General features: G+C 45.3%; 1 protein-coding gene across 3 annotated transcripts in view; it reads left to right on the top strand.

Annotated features, from left to right (window-relative positions):
* Window positions 1-13,165, top strand: part of sestd1 (SEC14 and spectrin domains 1) — a 30,299-nt gene extending 17,134 nt beyond the window's left edge. For 2 of the 3 annotated variants that reach the window (XM_035522442.2, XM_035522447.2), the window contains 10 exons: window positions 562-800; window positions 4,391-4,513; window positions 6,324-6,518; window positions 7,204-7,318; window positions 7,431-7,590; window positions 9,518-9,599; window positions 9,847-9,969; window positions 10,421-10,612; window positions 11,768-11,886; window positions 12,212-13,165. In XM_035522442.2, coding sequence (XP_035378335.1) covers window positions 562-800; window positions 4,391-4,513; window positions 6,324-6,518; window positions 7,204-7,318; window positions 7,431-7,590; window positions 9,518-9,599; window positions 9,847-9,969; window positions 10,421-10,612; window positions 11,768-11,886; window positions 12,212-12,368 — 1,505 coding nt within the window. In that variant the 3' untranslated portion in view covers window positions 12,369-13,165. The remainder of the gene's footprint in view (window positions 1-561; window positions 801-4,390; window positions 4,514-6,323; window positions 6,519-7,203; window positions 7,319-7,430; window positions 7,591-9,517; window positions 9,600-9,846; window positions 9,970-10,420; window positions 10,613-11,767; window positions 11,887-12,211) is intronic. The other variant, XM_081713308.1, reaches the window with a different exon arrangement.
* Window positions 13,166-13,789: the final 624 nt, after the last annotated feature.

Here is a 13,789-nt window from a genome sequence, read left to right as displayed (position 1 = left end):
AGAGCCTGTTAAATGTGGGAGATTTGGCATTCAATTCTGGAAATAAATCTTCACAAATCTCCTTGAATTTTGAGTGTTCTGTTAGAAAATCCAGCTGTCACACTTTACTTTTTCTCGCACTGTTGGCAAACTGCTCTTTTGGCAGCCAGGATTTGGTCCCGGCTGAATGGTTGTCGGTCTAATGCTGCCCTGCATGCAGTGGCTGTGGGGTGTCTGGGAACTCCTGATTACTAAATTCAGCATGCAAGGACTCAGTCGCATGTTTGTCCCATTTGTCAAATTGTTGATTTTGTGATCTGCCCCCACACTTCGCTGCCATGTAGGGCAATGGGTCCATTAGTTAATTCAGATATTATTCTTAACCAAATTCCATTTCTCATTTTCACAAATATTCGTGATGATGTTATTTTATGGCATAGAAAGCTCAGCTTTCCTTCATTTCTCTTTCTCTCAATCCCTCCCTTTTCCTCTCTCTCTCTCTCTCCTCTCTCTCTCTCTCTCTCTCTCTCTCTCTCTCTCTCTCTCTCTCTCTCTGTGTCTGTGTGTGTGTGTTTCTCCCAGGACATGAGCTGCTCTCTGAGCTGCAGCAGAGGCGTTTTAATGGCTCGGAAGGCGGGGGCGGGGGCGGGGGCGTGGGAGGGGTCACTGCCTGGTCACCCATGGACGACGAGCTCCTGGCACAGCCCCAGGTGATGAAGCTTCTGGACTCCCTGCGTGAGCAGTACACCAAATACCAGGAGGTGTGTCGGCAGCGTAGCCGCCGCTCACAGCTCGAGGAGATCCAGGCCAAGGTCATGCAGGTAATACTGATCAGGACGCACTGGATGGGAACTCTCCTCCTCCACTCTGGGCGCTGTTATTTTGTGTGTGGTTTATTGCCCCTATATTTGAGTTTCCATGTTTGCCCTATATTTGCTAAATACCCCCTTTGCTCCTGGTTATTTGTAATTCTGGTCTTTCTGGAGGGCTTCAGCACTTTTCTCTGGTTCTACAAACCTTTTTGTAACCGATTAATGAACCGCTGAGTGGGATCATGTGCAACAGGTTGGCTCCTCCCTCCAGCTGTGCAGTAGCCCCTCCCCCCTGCACTGTAAAGTCTTTGGGTGCACACCTGCTGGCGTATTTATAGCACCCTGCCGCTACCCCCAGGGCTCCCGGGTGCTGTGCCCAGCACCTCTTCTACAGTTTGAATGTTCTCCTGTATTCAGCATTTAGCTCTACCCCCAGGTTGAGGTGTAGAATCCATACCATGTGGTCTGTTACGCAGGCAGAGTGTCTTTAGTCTGTCACAGAGGTCAGAATATTGACTGAAGGTCTGTGTGGTTATGGGTGGCCATGTCATTTTAATGTTTCCTCAGATAGTTTAAGAGCTCATCAACTGATTTCTCAAATGCTTCGTGAGGTTACTGAGTAGGAAGAATGCTGGACACTGTGTGCTGGACACTGTGGTGGACACTTGTGTTGGACTGTGTGCTAGATTGTGCTGGACACTGTGCTGAAACTCTGTATGACTGGATGTGGAGAACGCTTGGGTACATACTTGGTGTAGCCATGCATGAATTTCTCAGCGATTGTGGTTCTCGATGTGCGTTCTCTGGGGTGCTGTGTTTCGATGTTCTGAAAATCAAGCCGTAAGCGAGGGTGTGGGAGATAAAGCTGTGTGTAAGACATCCTTCGGCACACGGAGCTAAAGCTTGAGTCATACTGCGTGTGAGTGTCCTTAAATTGCATGTTTTTGTGGAACAGTTTGCTTCTCATCTGAGCGTGTCTGTATGTGTGTGTGTGGTCTGCGTGTGTGTGGTCATGAGCAAGTATGTATTCAAGGCTCAGAGCGTCAGGAGAAAGTCCCACTCCCTATTTTACAACCACTTTGGTTCTATAGCCCACACATGACAGTCATAATAGTATTCTTTTTTCCCCTCTGCCAATCAGATAATTTATGTATATTTGTGGTTTGCGCTGGTGTCGGAGCACTTTTGATAACTTAATACTCTCTACAGTTTGGTTGCTTGCCTTTACAAGGTGAATGATCCTCCTCTGATTTTAAATTCTGTTTCAGGCTGTGCGCCTATATATCATGACCACACAGAAGATCAATTTACTTGACAGTCACTTTAAAAAATAGCAGTTTTAAATACTCAGGATTATGATCTCAAACATTTTAATGGAGTGTAGACCATGACGATTCCGCTAGAACCACAGGAGATGTAAGCTCAAGTTGTTATTTATTTTCTTATTTATTTATTTTTTTACATAGTTATCCATTTTGTGATACTCTGCTCAGTAAAGGTATGATACATCTCTTTGATTATATTAGAGAGGGGAGTATTAAAATGTCAGTGAGGAATTTGATTAGGCTGGTATTTGGAGTGCTACACTTAGCCAAAGCAAACAGGAATCTGAATGAAGAAGCGTGAAAGTGAGCTGTTTGGAGCTTTGACCTTCTCAGGGTAAATGAGTCAGTATCTCTTAAAAAAGACTTTTAAAGACACTTAAAAGAGTAAATGAACTGTCTGTTGCCATAGCGATGAAGATGCGCGCCTGTCTTTGCATGATGTGAGTTGTGTGCACATATGTGCCTGTTTGTGTATTTGTCTGTATGTGTGTGTTAGTGGTTTGCTACTGCCCCTGGGCGGGCTGAGCTTGTGTAGTGTTTGCACCTGTGCAGTCTGCAGGGCACGGATGTGCTGCTGCCTCCTCAGTCAGCAGCTTGACCTCCCCAGTCGTCGTTCATTAAACCCCCGGCAGTCCCCATCTCAGGTGGGGTTCCTGCACAGAGGATCCCGGGACGAGCGCCTCGTGAGCCAGCATCCAATGAAGCTGGCCTCCTCAGCCCTGAAAATGTATCACAAACTTGGTTATTTATGCAGAGCTGATCCAGTTTCATTCTCAGAGCTCTATGTCGGATGCGTTTAACTGGTCTCTGTCGTCGTTGAAAATTTGATTGATTGTACTTTTTTTCCCCTCATTCCAGAGCAGAAAACTAAACAGATTGTACTCCCTCATCCCGTCACTCATTTGATAATCAGATTTTCCTTAATTTCTTTCTGATATAATTCTTTCTGTCGAAGGTCTGTGTTGGTGCTCTGAGGGGGTGTTTGTGTACTATTAGGCCATATTGTGTGTGTGTGTGTGTGTGTGTGTGTGTGTGTGCACACGCACGCCTCTGGTTGTGTTTTTGTGGTGCTGTACGTGTGAGTGTGTGCACATGCCTCTTTCTGTTTTTGTGGTGCTGTGTTGGTGTGTGTGTGTGTGTGTGTGTGTGTGTGTGTGTGTGTGTGTGTGTGTGCGCTGTATGTTTTTGAGCGTTCTAATTTGTGTAGTTTTTAGCTCCACTACCACCACTTTTATTAATTTTCTTAAATATTGAGTAATACAGCATTCACACTGCAGCCAAGCAAATCACAGTTTATCAGTCTAGAGTAAAGTGTATATAGCATTCTAGCAAAGCTCTGTGCCCCAACAGAAAAACGGGAAAATGGATGTGTTTTTGTATAAAATGTGAAGGTGTTTGTCTTTTTAAAGAAGTGTGATTCCACTGTTTGTCTGCATGGCTAGAATGATTGCCGCAACACATTCAGCCATTTGATTGGCTGATGCCTGGCGAGAGTCACATCTCATTAGCATAAGGTTGAGAAAATTACCTTTTAAAAAATGTTTTTCTCCCACACACTCCATCTCCATTTTTGCTCTTGCTCCCATAATCCTGTGTGCTGGACTGCCACCTGTCTGCATGGAAAACGGATGGGAGGCGGAACGCAAAGCACTCTGCTCCAGTGGAAATGTGGCATTAATAATGGGCGGCAGCCCAGCCGCTCTCCACAAGCTGGGAAAAGCTCAGATTGCGGTGGTTCTGACCAACTGGGATTTAAGGTCCAATTTGCACCCTATAAGCTGAGTGACCTAATTTAAATGGCTACCAAGCACAGCTACGTCGTTGTCCTGTTACTACACGAAGAAAATTGAACAGGAGGTGAAAAGGTGCAGTTCCTACTACCATTCATTTTGACTGTACTATTGAAGACCTACTACATTTTGTTTTACATTTTTATGACATTTAGCTGACGCTTCTGTCCAAAGCGACTTACAATTATGACTGAACATAATTTGAGCAACTGAGTGTTAAGGCTCTTGCTCTGGGGCCCAACAGTGGCAACTCAGTGGTGTTGGTGGGGTTTGAACCAGCAACCTTCCAATTACCGGTACCTTAACCACTGAGGTACCATTATTGTCATAACAAATAAAAAATGTGTTACTGTGTAAATCTATGGTCATTATGAGTCATGTCATTGGGGTGTGTGTGTGTGTGTGTGTGTGTGTGTGTGTGTGTGTGTGTGTGTGTGTGTGTGTGTGTGTGTGTGTGTGTGTGTGTGTGTGTGTGTGTGTACAGGTTGTGAACTGGCTGGAGGGTCCTGGTACAGAGCAGCTCCGGACTCAGTGGGGGATTGGAGACTCAATCCGAGCATCTCAGGCCCTGCAGCTGAAACATGAGGAGATAGAGAGCCAGCACAGTGTAAGAGCACACACACACGTGCACACACACAGCTCTGTGTGTGCGTATGTGGGAGAGACTGGGGCTTATACTGGAAACCACAGGAATTTGCTGCCAAGCCTCGGGAAAAGGCTTGCTTGCAATAGTCTTTCCCCAGGTTTGCCTTTCACGGCTGGGCCTGACATTACAGAACAGAGCCTCATTTTAAATACTGCTTACTTTATCAGTAAAACAACAACAGCAAAGGGCTTGTTGGGTCTTAACAGCCAGAGGTGCCAAAAAGTTAGCGTTTAATCTAAGCGTTATTTACAGAGGTATTGTACATATTAATTTCTCCTGACTTTGTTGTAAAACAAATGAAAGCAGTTAAATTCTAGATCATCATCTATTTGTTGAAACTGAGAGTGCAACATCAAAGCAGTAATGATGGACGAGCGCGAATGATGGTTGCTGTCGCATTGCTGAACACGCCGTCATCCCAATAAAATGAATGAAAATGAGGATTTTTGCCTGTTAGACTGAGCGTGTTTCGCAGTCTTCTGCAGAGAACGGGTGTGTTCTGTGTTTACACTTTAACAGCAAAAAGGGGACAGATTACATTTGCATGAGGTTAAACAACCAATTTCCTGAAAGAGGCACAAGGGATGACATCTGATGAACACAGCTGGGATGAAACTCGCATGGCGTGCGCGAGCACAACTACGGGAAACGGCACCGACAAATTCAGAGAGAAAATGTTTTTTCCCTTTTATATATTCTTTAATCTCTCTCTTTTCTGTTCCTTTTCTCCACCAAAATCATTCCCTCCTTTTTTGTCACCAACTTGAGCAACTAAGTGATTTTCGGAGTGAGCAAGTATTGCTGTAATGTTCTCGTGGCCTTTCTTACTCTCTTGTTCTCGCCGTCGTTCTCTGTCACTCATTTGTTTCAGTTTGTGTGAGTGAGAACAATAACTGGAGTCACGATTAGGATGAGTCAGGATACTCCCGCCATGATCCATTCAGTCAGGTTTCAGGAATGGTTTTGAAGAGCAGAAAGCTAACTAGCCTCTCTGGTTCATGGTCCTCTGACCATTTTAACTGCACAAGTGGGGGAAAAAGCAAAAATGCAACAAAATCCACAAAACCCCTCCCCTCACACCGACTCACAGAAAACCCCTCCCCTCATCTCTGAGCATCACACTGACTCAGCACAAAACCCCTCCCCTAATCTCTGAGCATCACACCGACTCAGCAGAAAACTCCTTCCCTAATCTCAGTGCCACAGTGACTCAGCTCAAAACCCCTCCCCTCATCTCTGAGCATCACACCGACTCAGCACAAAACTCCTCCCCTAATCTCTGAGCGCCACAACGACTCAGCACAAAACCCCTCCCCTAATCTCTGAGCGCCACAACGACTCAGCACAAAACCCCTCCCCTCATCTCTGAGGGCCACAACGACTCAGCACAAAACTCCTCCCCTCATCTCTGAGCATCACAACCACGCAGCACAAAACCCCTCCTCTCATCACTGAGCATCACAATGACTCAACACAAAACCCCTGCCACACCGACTCAACACAGAGCCAGATCCAAGTGCTAATTGTGCTAGCGGGGTTTTGACTGACTTATAGTATTAAGCAGTGATGGTCATGGCTTGCCTGAGACTGCCTGCCTCAAGAGGTTTGACATGCACAATACAGTTCTGGGAGGGGTTTGTCATGTGCTATGTCAGTGTGAAAATCTATATGCTGATGCTACAATCCATGTTTTGTCATCCACACGCGTTCATGACGGAGTGTGTTGACGTTGCGCAGTGGTGTGACGGTCTCGCATCTGCTCGCGACGCAGGAGTGGTTTGCGGTGTACGTGGAGCTGAACCAGCAGATGGCAGCGTTGTTGAACGCCGGGGACGAAGATGACCTGGCCGAGCTGAAGACCCTGCAGCAGCAGCTGAGCGACGTGTGTTACCGGCAGGCCAGCCAGTTGGAGTTCAGACAGAACGTCCTGCAGTCGGCCCACGAGTTCCACAGCACCGCCCAAGATGTGCGTCAACCGTCCAACACTCCACATGTTTTATTGCTGCACAGCAAGTGTGATCCTGAAAATATGCCTCCCTTCACCACCACTTACACTTGGATAAATCCATGTTGGCAGGGCTACAGGGCTACGGAATTATTATTTTTACAGTGAGCTAATGGCTAAAAATTCTTTGATAGTAACTCATAAAATAATGTAATGACAAATGTGTAGTGTTTACCCTGAGTTGCTGTTGCACAACACAAGTTCAGTTATCACTGCCCCATGGACCAAAAACGTGCAGTGATGGTGACAGCCATCTTGTTCCCTGGACTGGAATGCGGCTTCCTGAACTGGAATTTTGCTTGCTTTGTTTATCACTGATCTGAAGCTACGGATGGGATGGACAGGAGCCATTTGATATTGTTTTAGGCTTTTCAATTTGGCAGGAAAGAGACTTTGAAATCAATTTAGACTTCTCACTAGAGATTGTGGTACTTGCAGTTTTGTTTGCTTGGCGGTAAATCATACAAGAAAAGGCCCTGTCTGGTGCCACTGCCCTGTGTCGATCCTACCACACCTGATCCCGGGAGAGCTGTAATTTGTCCCAGTCATCCACCTTCAGCCCCCCTGCCGCAGGGAGAATGGGACTGGGAACGCAGAGGTGATCTGTCCTCGGTGTACTAATCCCACAATGTTATCGTTTCCCCAGCTGTCCCAACAGCTGGATGGGCTTCTGGGCATGCTCTGTGCGGACGTAGCCCCTGCTGATGGAGCCGCCATCCAGCAAACGCTGAAACACCTTGAGGAGAAACTGAAGAGTGTTGGTGAGGATGCCATCATCTTCATCCTCAATCGCTTTTAGTACACAGGGCTTCTTAAATAGTAATGCATAACAAAGTCGGTTTCATTAAGCTTCCCTGTGTCTTTGTCTCTCAGAAGGAGCACTGCAGGTTCTGAGGGAGAAGGGTCAGGGCCTGCTTGACCAGATGTCCAACCAGTCGTCCTGGTTTTATGGCAAAGACGTGCCAGTCGAGAACAAGGAGAACATCGACCACATCCACAGTGTCATGGAGGACATGCAGCTGAGAAAGCAGAGGTTCACATCTTCCTCTCAGCACAGGGTCACTGCAGGCTCACATTAACCATCCACACATAGTTGAGCAAATGTGCTATGGTACCAGATGATTTAAAGGGATACTTTGACCTCATATACTTTCTCACTGTGAATGAATACTGATGGTCACTAATTGTTTTGTGTTGTGTTGCCTGTGTTTTGTGGTTTATGTAAATGAGGACCACGGTGGAAATGAGCTTCAGGGCATTATTGTGTTTGTAATTGTCAATGATTTGAAGCCAATTTAATGGCTGTGCAATGAAATGTGTATTTGTTAATTGATCATATAAATTAATGAATTCATAGCATCAGTAATTTGTTTGTGCTAATGATGGTTTATTATTAATGTTGGCAATTTCAGTTAAACCAGACAGAAGACATATATTTATAAGAACTGCATTGTAACTAGTAAAAGATGTTGAGGCAGCCAGAATTGCAGAGACATACACAGAGATGAAAGACGTTTTGCAAGCACAGTGCTTGCTTTTAAGTTCTAGGAGGTTTAACCAGTTTATGTTCAAATCAGTAAATGTTTAAATAATTACAGCTGCATAGAATGAATGTTAAGTTCAAAGAGTGTAGATTGTTGATTTATAATATAGAAGTGTATGTGTTTACTATATATTAGTGGTATGGGTATTTACTATAGATCAGTGGTATAGATCTTTACTATAGATCAGTGGTATAGGTCTTTACTATAGATCAGTTGTATAGGTCTTTTACTATAGATCAGTGGTACAGGTTTTTACTATAGATCAGTGGTACAGGTTTTTACTATAGATCAGTGGTACAGGTTTTTACTATAGATCAGTGGTATAGGTCTATACTATAGATCAGTGGTAGAGGTTTTTACTATAGATCAGTGGTATAGGTCTATACTCTAGATCAGTTGTATAGGTCTTTTACTATAGATCAGTGGTATAGGTCTTTACTATAGATCAGTTGTATAGGTCTTTTACTATAGATCAGTTGTATAGGTCTATACTCTAGATCAGTGGTAGAGGTTTTTACTATAGATCAGTGGTAGAGGTTTTTACTATAGATCAGTGGTATAGGTCTATACTCTAGATCAGTTGTATAGGTCTTTTACTATAGATCAGTTGTATAGGTCTTTTACTATAGATCAGTGGTATAGGTCTATACTATAGATCAGTTGTATAGGTCTTTTACTATAGATCAGTGGTAGAGGTCTATACTATAGATCAGTGGTAGAGGTCTTTTACTATAGATCAGTGGGAGAGGTCTTTTACTATAGATCAGTGGGAGAGGTCTTTTACTATAGATCAGTGGGAGAGGTCTTTTACTATAGATCAGTGGGAGAGGTCTTTTACTATAGATCAGTGGGAGAGGTCTTTTACTATAGATCAGTGGGAGAGGTCTTTTCTGATTGGTAGTTTGGTAAATGCTGCTATAACATGAACTGGTGTGCAAATATGTCTGTCGTACAGTTTTTTAGTTTTCTCTTGGTTGTCCTGTTTGTTTGATTGATTGATTGCAGGCCTCATTTACACTCTGTTATTACTTCCATTTCAGTAATTTGAAGCTTTACGGATTTCAGGGCTCAATGAGTTTAATCCTGGCGATTAATTGCCCCTTTTAAATGTTTAGTACTATCAGGAGAAACTTGCATTATTTGTGGTATGAGGGCATAATGTTTGGTTTTGAATGCATCAAGGACTTTTTTTTTTATTTTTAAGGTATAAGGAGATGGTTGGTTTCAAACATTGCTTTTTAAAGGTGTGAGGACGTGGTGTTTGCTTTTTGTGAGGACAAGATTTTTCTAAAAGGTGTGGGGATGTGTTTTTTGTTTGTTTTTTTTAAGTGGAGGACATGGTGTTTTGTTTTTAATAAGTTTGAAGATGTGGTGTTTGTTTTTAAAAGTATTAGGACATGGTGTTTGTTTTGAAAGGTGCGAGGACATGGTGGATGTACGACGGCTGAAGATGCTGCAGATGGTTCAGCTCTTCAAGTGTGAGGAGGACGCCTCTCAGGTGGGTGGTCCTCTGACTTGCCTTGTTGAACTCTGACTGGCTTAGTACATCGTTTTTTTTTCGCCTTTTTTTATGCCTATAGTTCCTCAACTAAACTGTGCTGTAGTTCATCTGATAACTCTGATAGACCATAAATGGTGTGAATGAGGAGTGTCAGACTGAGTGTGGGATTCAGGATGCACCAGACATCTCAGAAGCTTCAGGACATATTTAAGCTGGTGCATAACATGTCGTTTGTCACTGGCAGGCCGTGGAGTGGCTCACCGAGCTGCTGGACGCACTGCTGAAGACCCACGTCAGGCTCGGGGACGACACGCAGGAAACCAAAGTGCTTCTGGAGAAACACAGGAAGTTTGTGGATGTGGCGCAGGTAACAGGAAGGCCCTCGGCAAAAAGCACAGTACAGAGACAGCTGATGTTTGCTGTGGTTAACTGCGCCGATCTCTGAGCTCGGAGTCACAGCTGATGTGCTGCGTGGTTTGGCTGTGGTTAACTGCGCCGATCTCTGAGCTCTGAGTCACAGCTGATTTGCTGCGTCGTTTGGCTGTGGTTAACTGTGCCGATCTCTGAGCTCTGAGTCACAGCTGATGTGCTGCGTGGTTTGGCTGTGGTTAACTGCGCTGATCTCTGAGCTCTGAGTCACAGCTGATGTGCTGCATGGTTTGGCTGTGGTTAACTGCGCCGATCTCTGAGCTCTGAGTCATAGCTGATGTGCTGCGTGGTTTGGCTGTGGCTAACTGCGCCGATCTCTGAGCTCTGAGTCACAGCTGATTTGCTGCGTCGTTTGGCTGTGGTTAACTGCGCCCTTCTCTCGCTCTCAGAGCACATACGACTATGGCAGGCAGCTGCTACAGGCTACGGTAGTGCTGTGCCAGTCTCTCCGCTGCACCACACGCTCTTCCGGTGACACACTGCCTCGTCTCAACCGCGTGTGGAAACAGTTCACCGTCACCGCTGACGAGAGGCAGCACCGCCTGGAGATGGCCAGCGCCTTCCACGCAGCCGCCCAGAGGGTGGGTGGAGCGCATTGTGTGTGTCTTTGTTTGTGTCTGTGCGTGAGTGCGTGTGTCTGTTTGTGAAACTGATCTATCGCTGGTTTCAGCTTTTCATTTGTTAACTCGTGTTCTCTTGTTTTACCCCACTGCTGAGTGAAGAGATGAAAGAGCCATTTTCTTTTCCACCAACAACAATGGAAAGCTTTTAGCATTTTCTTTCTCAGTGCTGCTGTTATCAGCTCCATTTATGTATACTTATTATCACTTTAAAATTCTTGGCTTCATTGGAACTACTAGGACACTAAATCAAGTAGCCCAGCAGACCCGGCTGTTTGGCTGTTGACAGCTGGCATGTCAGAATGTCTCTTGCTCTTGGTTCTTATTGGATGGAATTGGAGTTTCTGAGTGCCTGGTGTTGACCCTTAAGCATGTATTCATGTAGCTGAAACCCCAAGGTGTGATGGAGAAGGCAAGCAGGTGGTGTTTCTGAGCGTGAACGTGGGTGCGTGTGAGAACTTTGTGTGTGTGTGTGTGTGTGTGTGTGTGTGTGTGTGAGAGAGAGCTTATGAGTGTGTGTGTCTGTGTGTGTGTGTGTGTGTGTGTGTGTGGGTGGATGAGAGAGAGAGCTTGTGAGTGTGTGTGTGTGTGTGTGTGTGTGCGTGTGATTTTATGAGAGCGTGTGTGTGGGTGAGAGCTTGTAAGAACGTGTGTGTGTGTCTGTGTGGTTGGGTGGGTGGTTGAGAGAGAGAGAGCTTGTGAGTGTGTGTGTGTGATTTTATGAGAGCGTGTGTGTGTGTGTGTGTGTGTGTGTGTGTGTGTGTGTGTGTGTGTGTGTGTGTGATTTTATGAGAGCGTGTGTGTGGGTGAGAGCTTGTAAGAACGTGTGTGTGTGTGTCTGTGTGTGGTTGGGTGGGTGGTTGAGAGAGAGAGAGCTTGTGAGTGTGTGTGTGTGATTTTATGAGAGCGTGTGTGTGTGTGTGTGTGTGTGGGGTGAGAGCGGTTGTGTGAGAATGACTGATACTCTCCGAGCTCTGAGTGCTCTCTGGCTTTAGGAGGGAGACTGAATGTCCCTGGCACCATTCTCAGGGGCTCTGTGATGCCTCAGACAATAACCCCCCTCTCTCTCTCTCCCTCTTCATCTTCCCCGATGCCCCCGTGTCTCCCTTCCTCCAGGTTCTGAGGGAGGGCTCTGAGCAGGTGGAGTTGTTGGACTCCGAGGTGTTTGAGGAGGTGGAGACTGTAGGGAAATCTTTACTGGACAGACTTACTGTTCCTGTCATATTTCCTGACGGGTAAGAGTTCAGAGGTCACATCACAAGATCCATGGTGTCCTGCATGTCTGTACAGACTCTTCCTTTGCGTTCTGCTCTTCTGTTGATCTTTTAGTTTTTATTTCTTGTGCTAGGTTTGTCTGTTTTAAAAAAATATTTATAACAAAAGGGAGTGGTCAGTTCCATCATTTTTTGGGAGCAAAGCGCACAAAAAATTTCTTGTCTCTATTGCACTGCATGTAGTTTCTGTGAACTGTGAGGCAGAAAATTATTTTGTCTGAGCTAGTGCGAGAAGCAGAATCACCGGAAGTAGTTCCCTCTTCTTACCCACAACGCCCTCTTGCAGAAGCGAGCAGTTCTTTGGCAGCCCCGGAGACATGGCCTCCTCGGCGGAGAACATCCGTGACAAGCTGAAGCTCGCGGAGGACAAGAGGCTGCAGCAGGAAGAGGCAGAGCATCTAGAGGAAGAAGCAGCTCTGGAGGTGGGCCCCGAGGAGAGTTAATGTACGCTCCGGTTACCCTGATCCCGGGAGAAACCCAGCCTCTGTGCTCCCCAGTGCGACATCCACCTCATGCCCTTCGCCAGGAGTTTCTCTTGCACTGTTGCCTTAATAGTCTGCCATCTTAGCCACCCCCCCCCCACCCCCCCACCCCGGAGACGGCTCCTGTTGCATCGCTTAAGCTGACACGTTGGAGCAAGCAAAAGGAAGGAAAGACTCTGGCCTCTCCCGATGAACATCGCCTCTCTCTGTCTTAGACAGGTGACTCAAGCTTTTCATGGTGCTACTACGCCCATAGAATGTAAAGAAAGCACCATGTCTCTATCCCTCACCAACGTACTTGGTGCTGTAGAATTAGGCCTATGGTAAACTTCCTGATTGACAGTGAGAAATGTATATTGCATTTTTTCTGTTGCTTTCCATAAAGCATTACCAAAAGGTTTGTTTTTTTCCCATCTTTTTTTTTCTTTCTGTACCAATATGAATATCCACTATAAAGTCCATTGATTCGGGCATAAACTGCCAAAGGTACTATTACAGTTTTTGCTAGAAATGTGTGTATGTGCGAGAGAATGGTGTACGGGGGCGTGTGTATGTGTGAGAGTGGAGTGGGTGGGTGTGTGTTACAAAGACATGGGAGACAATTGTAAGCCTAGTGGACATGCTGGCAATTGTATAGTAATTTCATTTTGTCTCTCAGCATGAAACGGTCCAATATTAAAACTAGGCCCTTGTCCCAAAGGCCTTGTGTAAGAATGATCAGTCTGGAGCATTGTTTCAATAAATGAAATGTGAACCTCTGTTTCATCTCATAATTTTCAGTCAGGTGTGTTTGCTGCTTGCGTATTGAAGCATGTCTTAAAATGATAAAATCTGTATTTATTCATAGTTTTTTAATTTGCAATCTAAAATTGTCTAATGCTTTTGGCAGTTTCTTTCATTTTTAATTACTAGTATGAAATTTCTGAAAATCTGGGTCACAGGAAATAAATGAGCAATCCATAAAAAAAAGCCATAGTAAGGAATGAGGTCTGGCAGAAGGAGATGTGGGAGGGTGCTTTAGTATGCTGTTGTACTACCATTCCTACTCTCCCTCCGCCCCCCACACGAACCGTACTATATTAATGGCCTAAATGTTAGCCATCATTAGCGTTAAGCTAGACTGAGCACGTTTTTGTACTGATCATGAAAGAACTGATGTAGAATGCTATAGTTGTTCAGTCAGCAATCTCAGATCTACTCCAACCATAACTCTTCCACATAGACCTCCAAAAACCAGTTGTGCTGCATAATACATCTGAGGAAGGAGAATGGGAGGGTTAGAAGATAGGGGCTCCACAGCAGGACATGGGTTTCCCAAAGACCTCGTGGGGTACAGGTGCACATGGTGCAGGTGTATTGTGGAGCAGCATCTGGCACTCAGT

Source organism: Electrophorus electricus, chromosome 4 (assembly GCF_041902795.1).
Source record: "Electrophorus electricus isolate QZ-2024a chromosome 4, ASM4190279v1, whole genome shotgun sequence".
Taxonomy (NCBI): domain Eukaryota; kingdom Metazoa; phylum Chordata; class Actinopteri; order Gymnotiformes; family Gymnotidae; genus Electrophorus; species Electrophorus electricus.
Note: the sequence above shows the minus strand (reverse complement) of the source record. Positions and strands in the feature narration are given on the sequence as shown.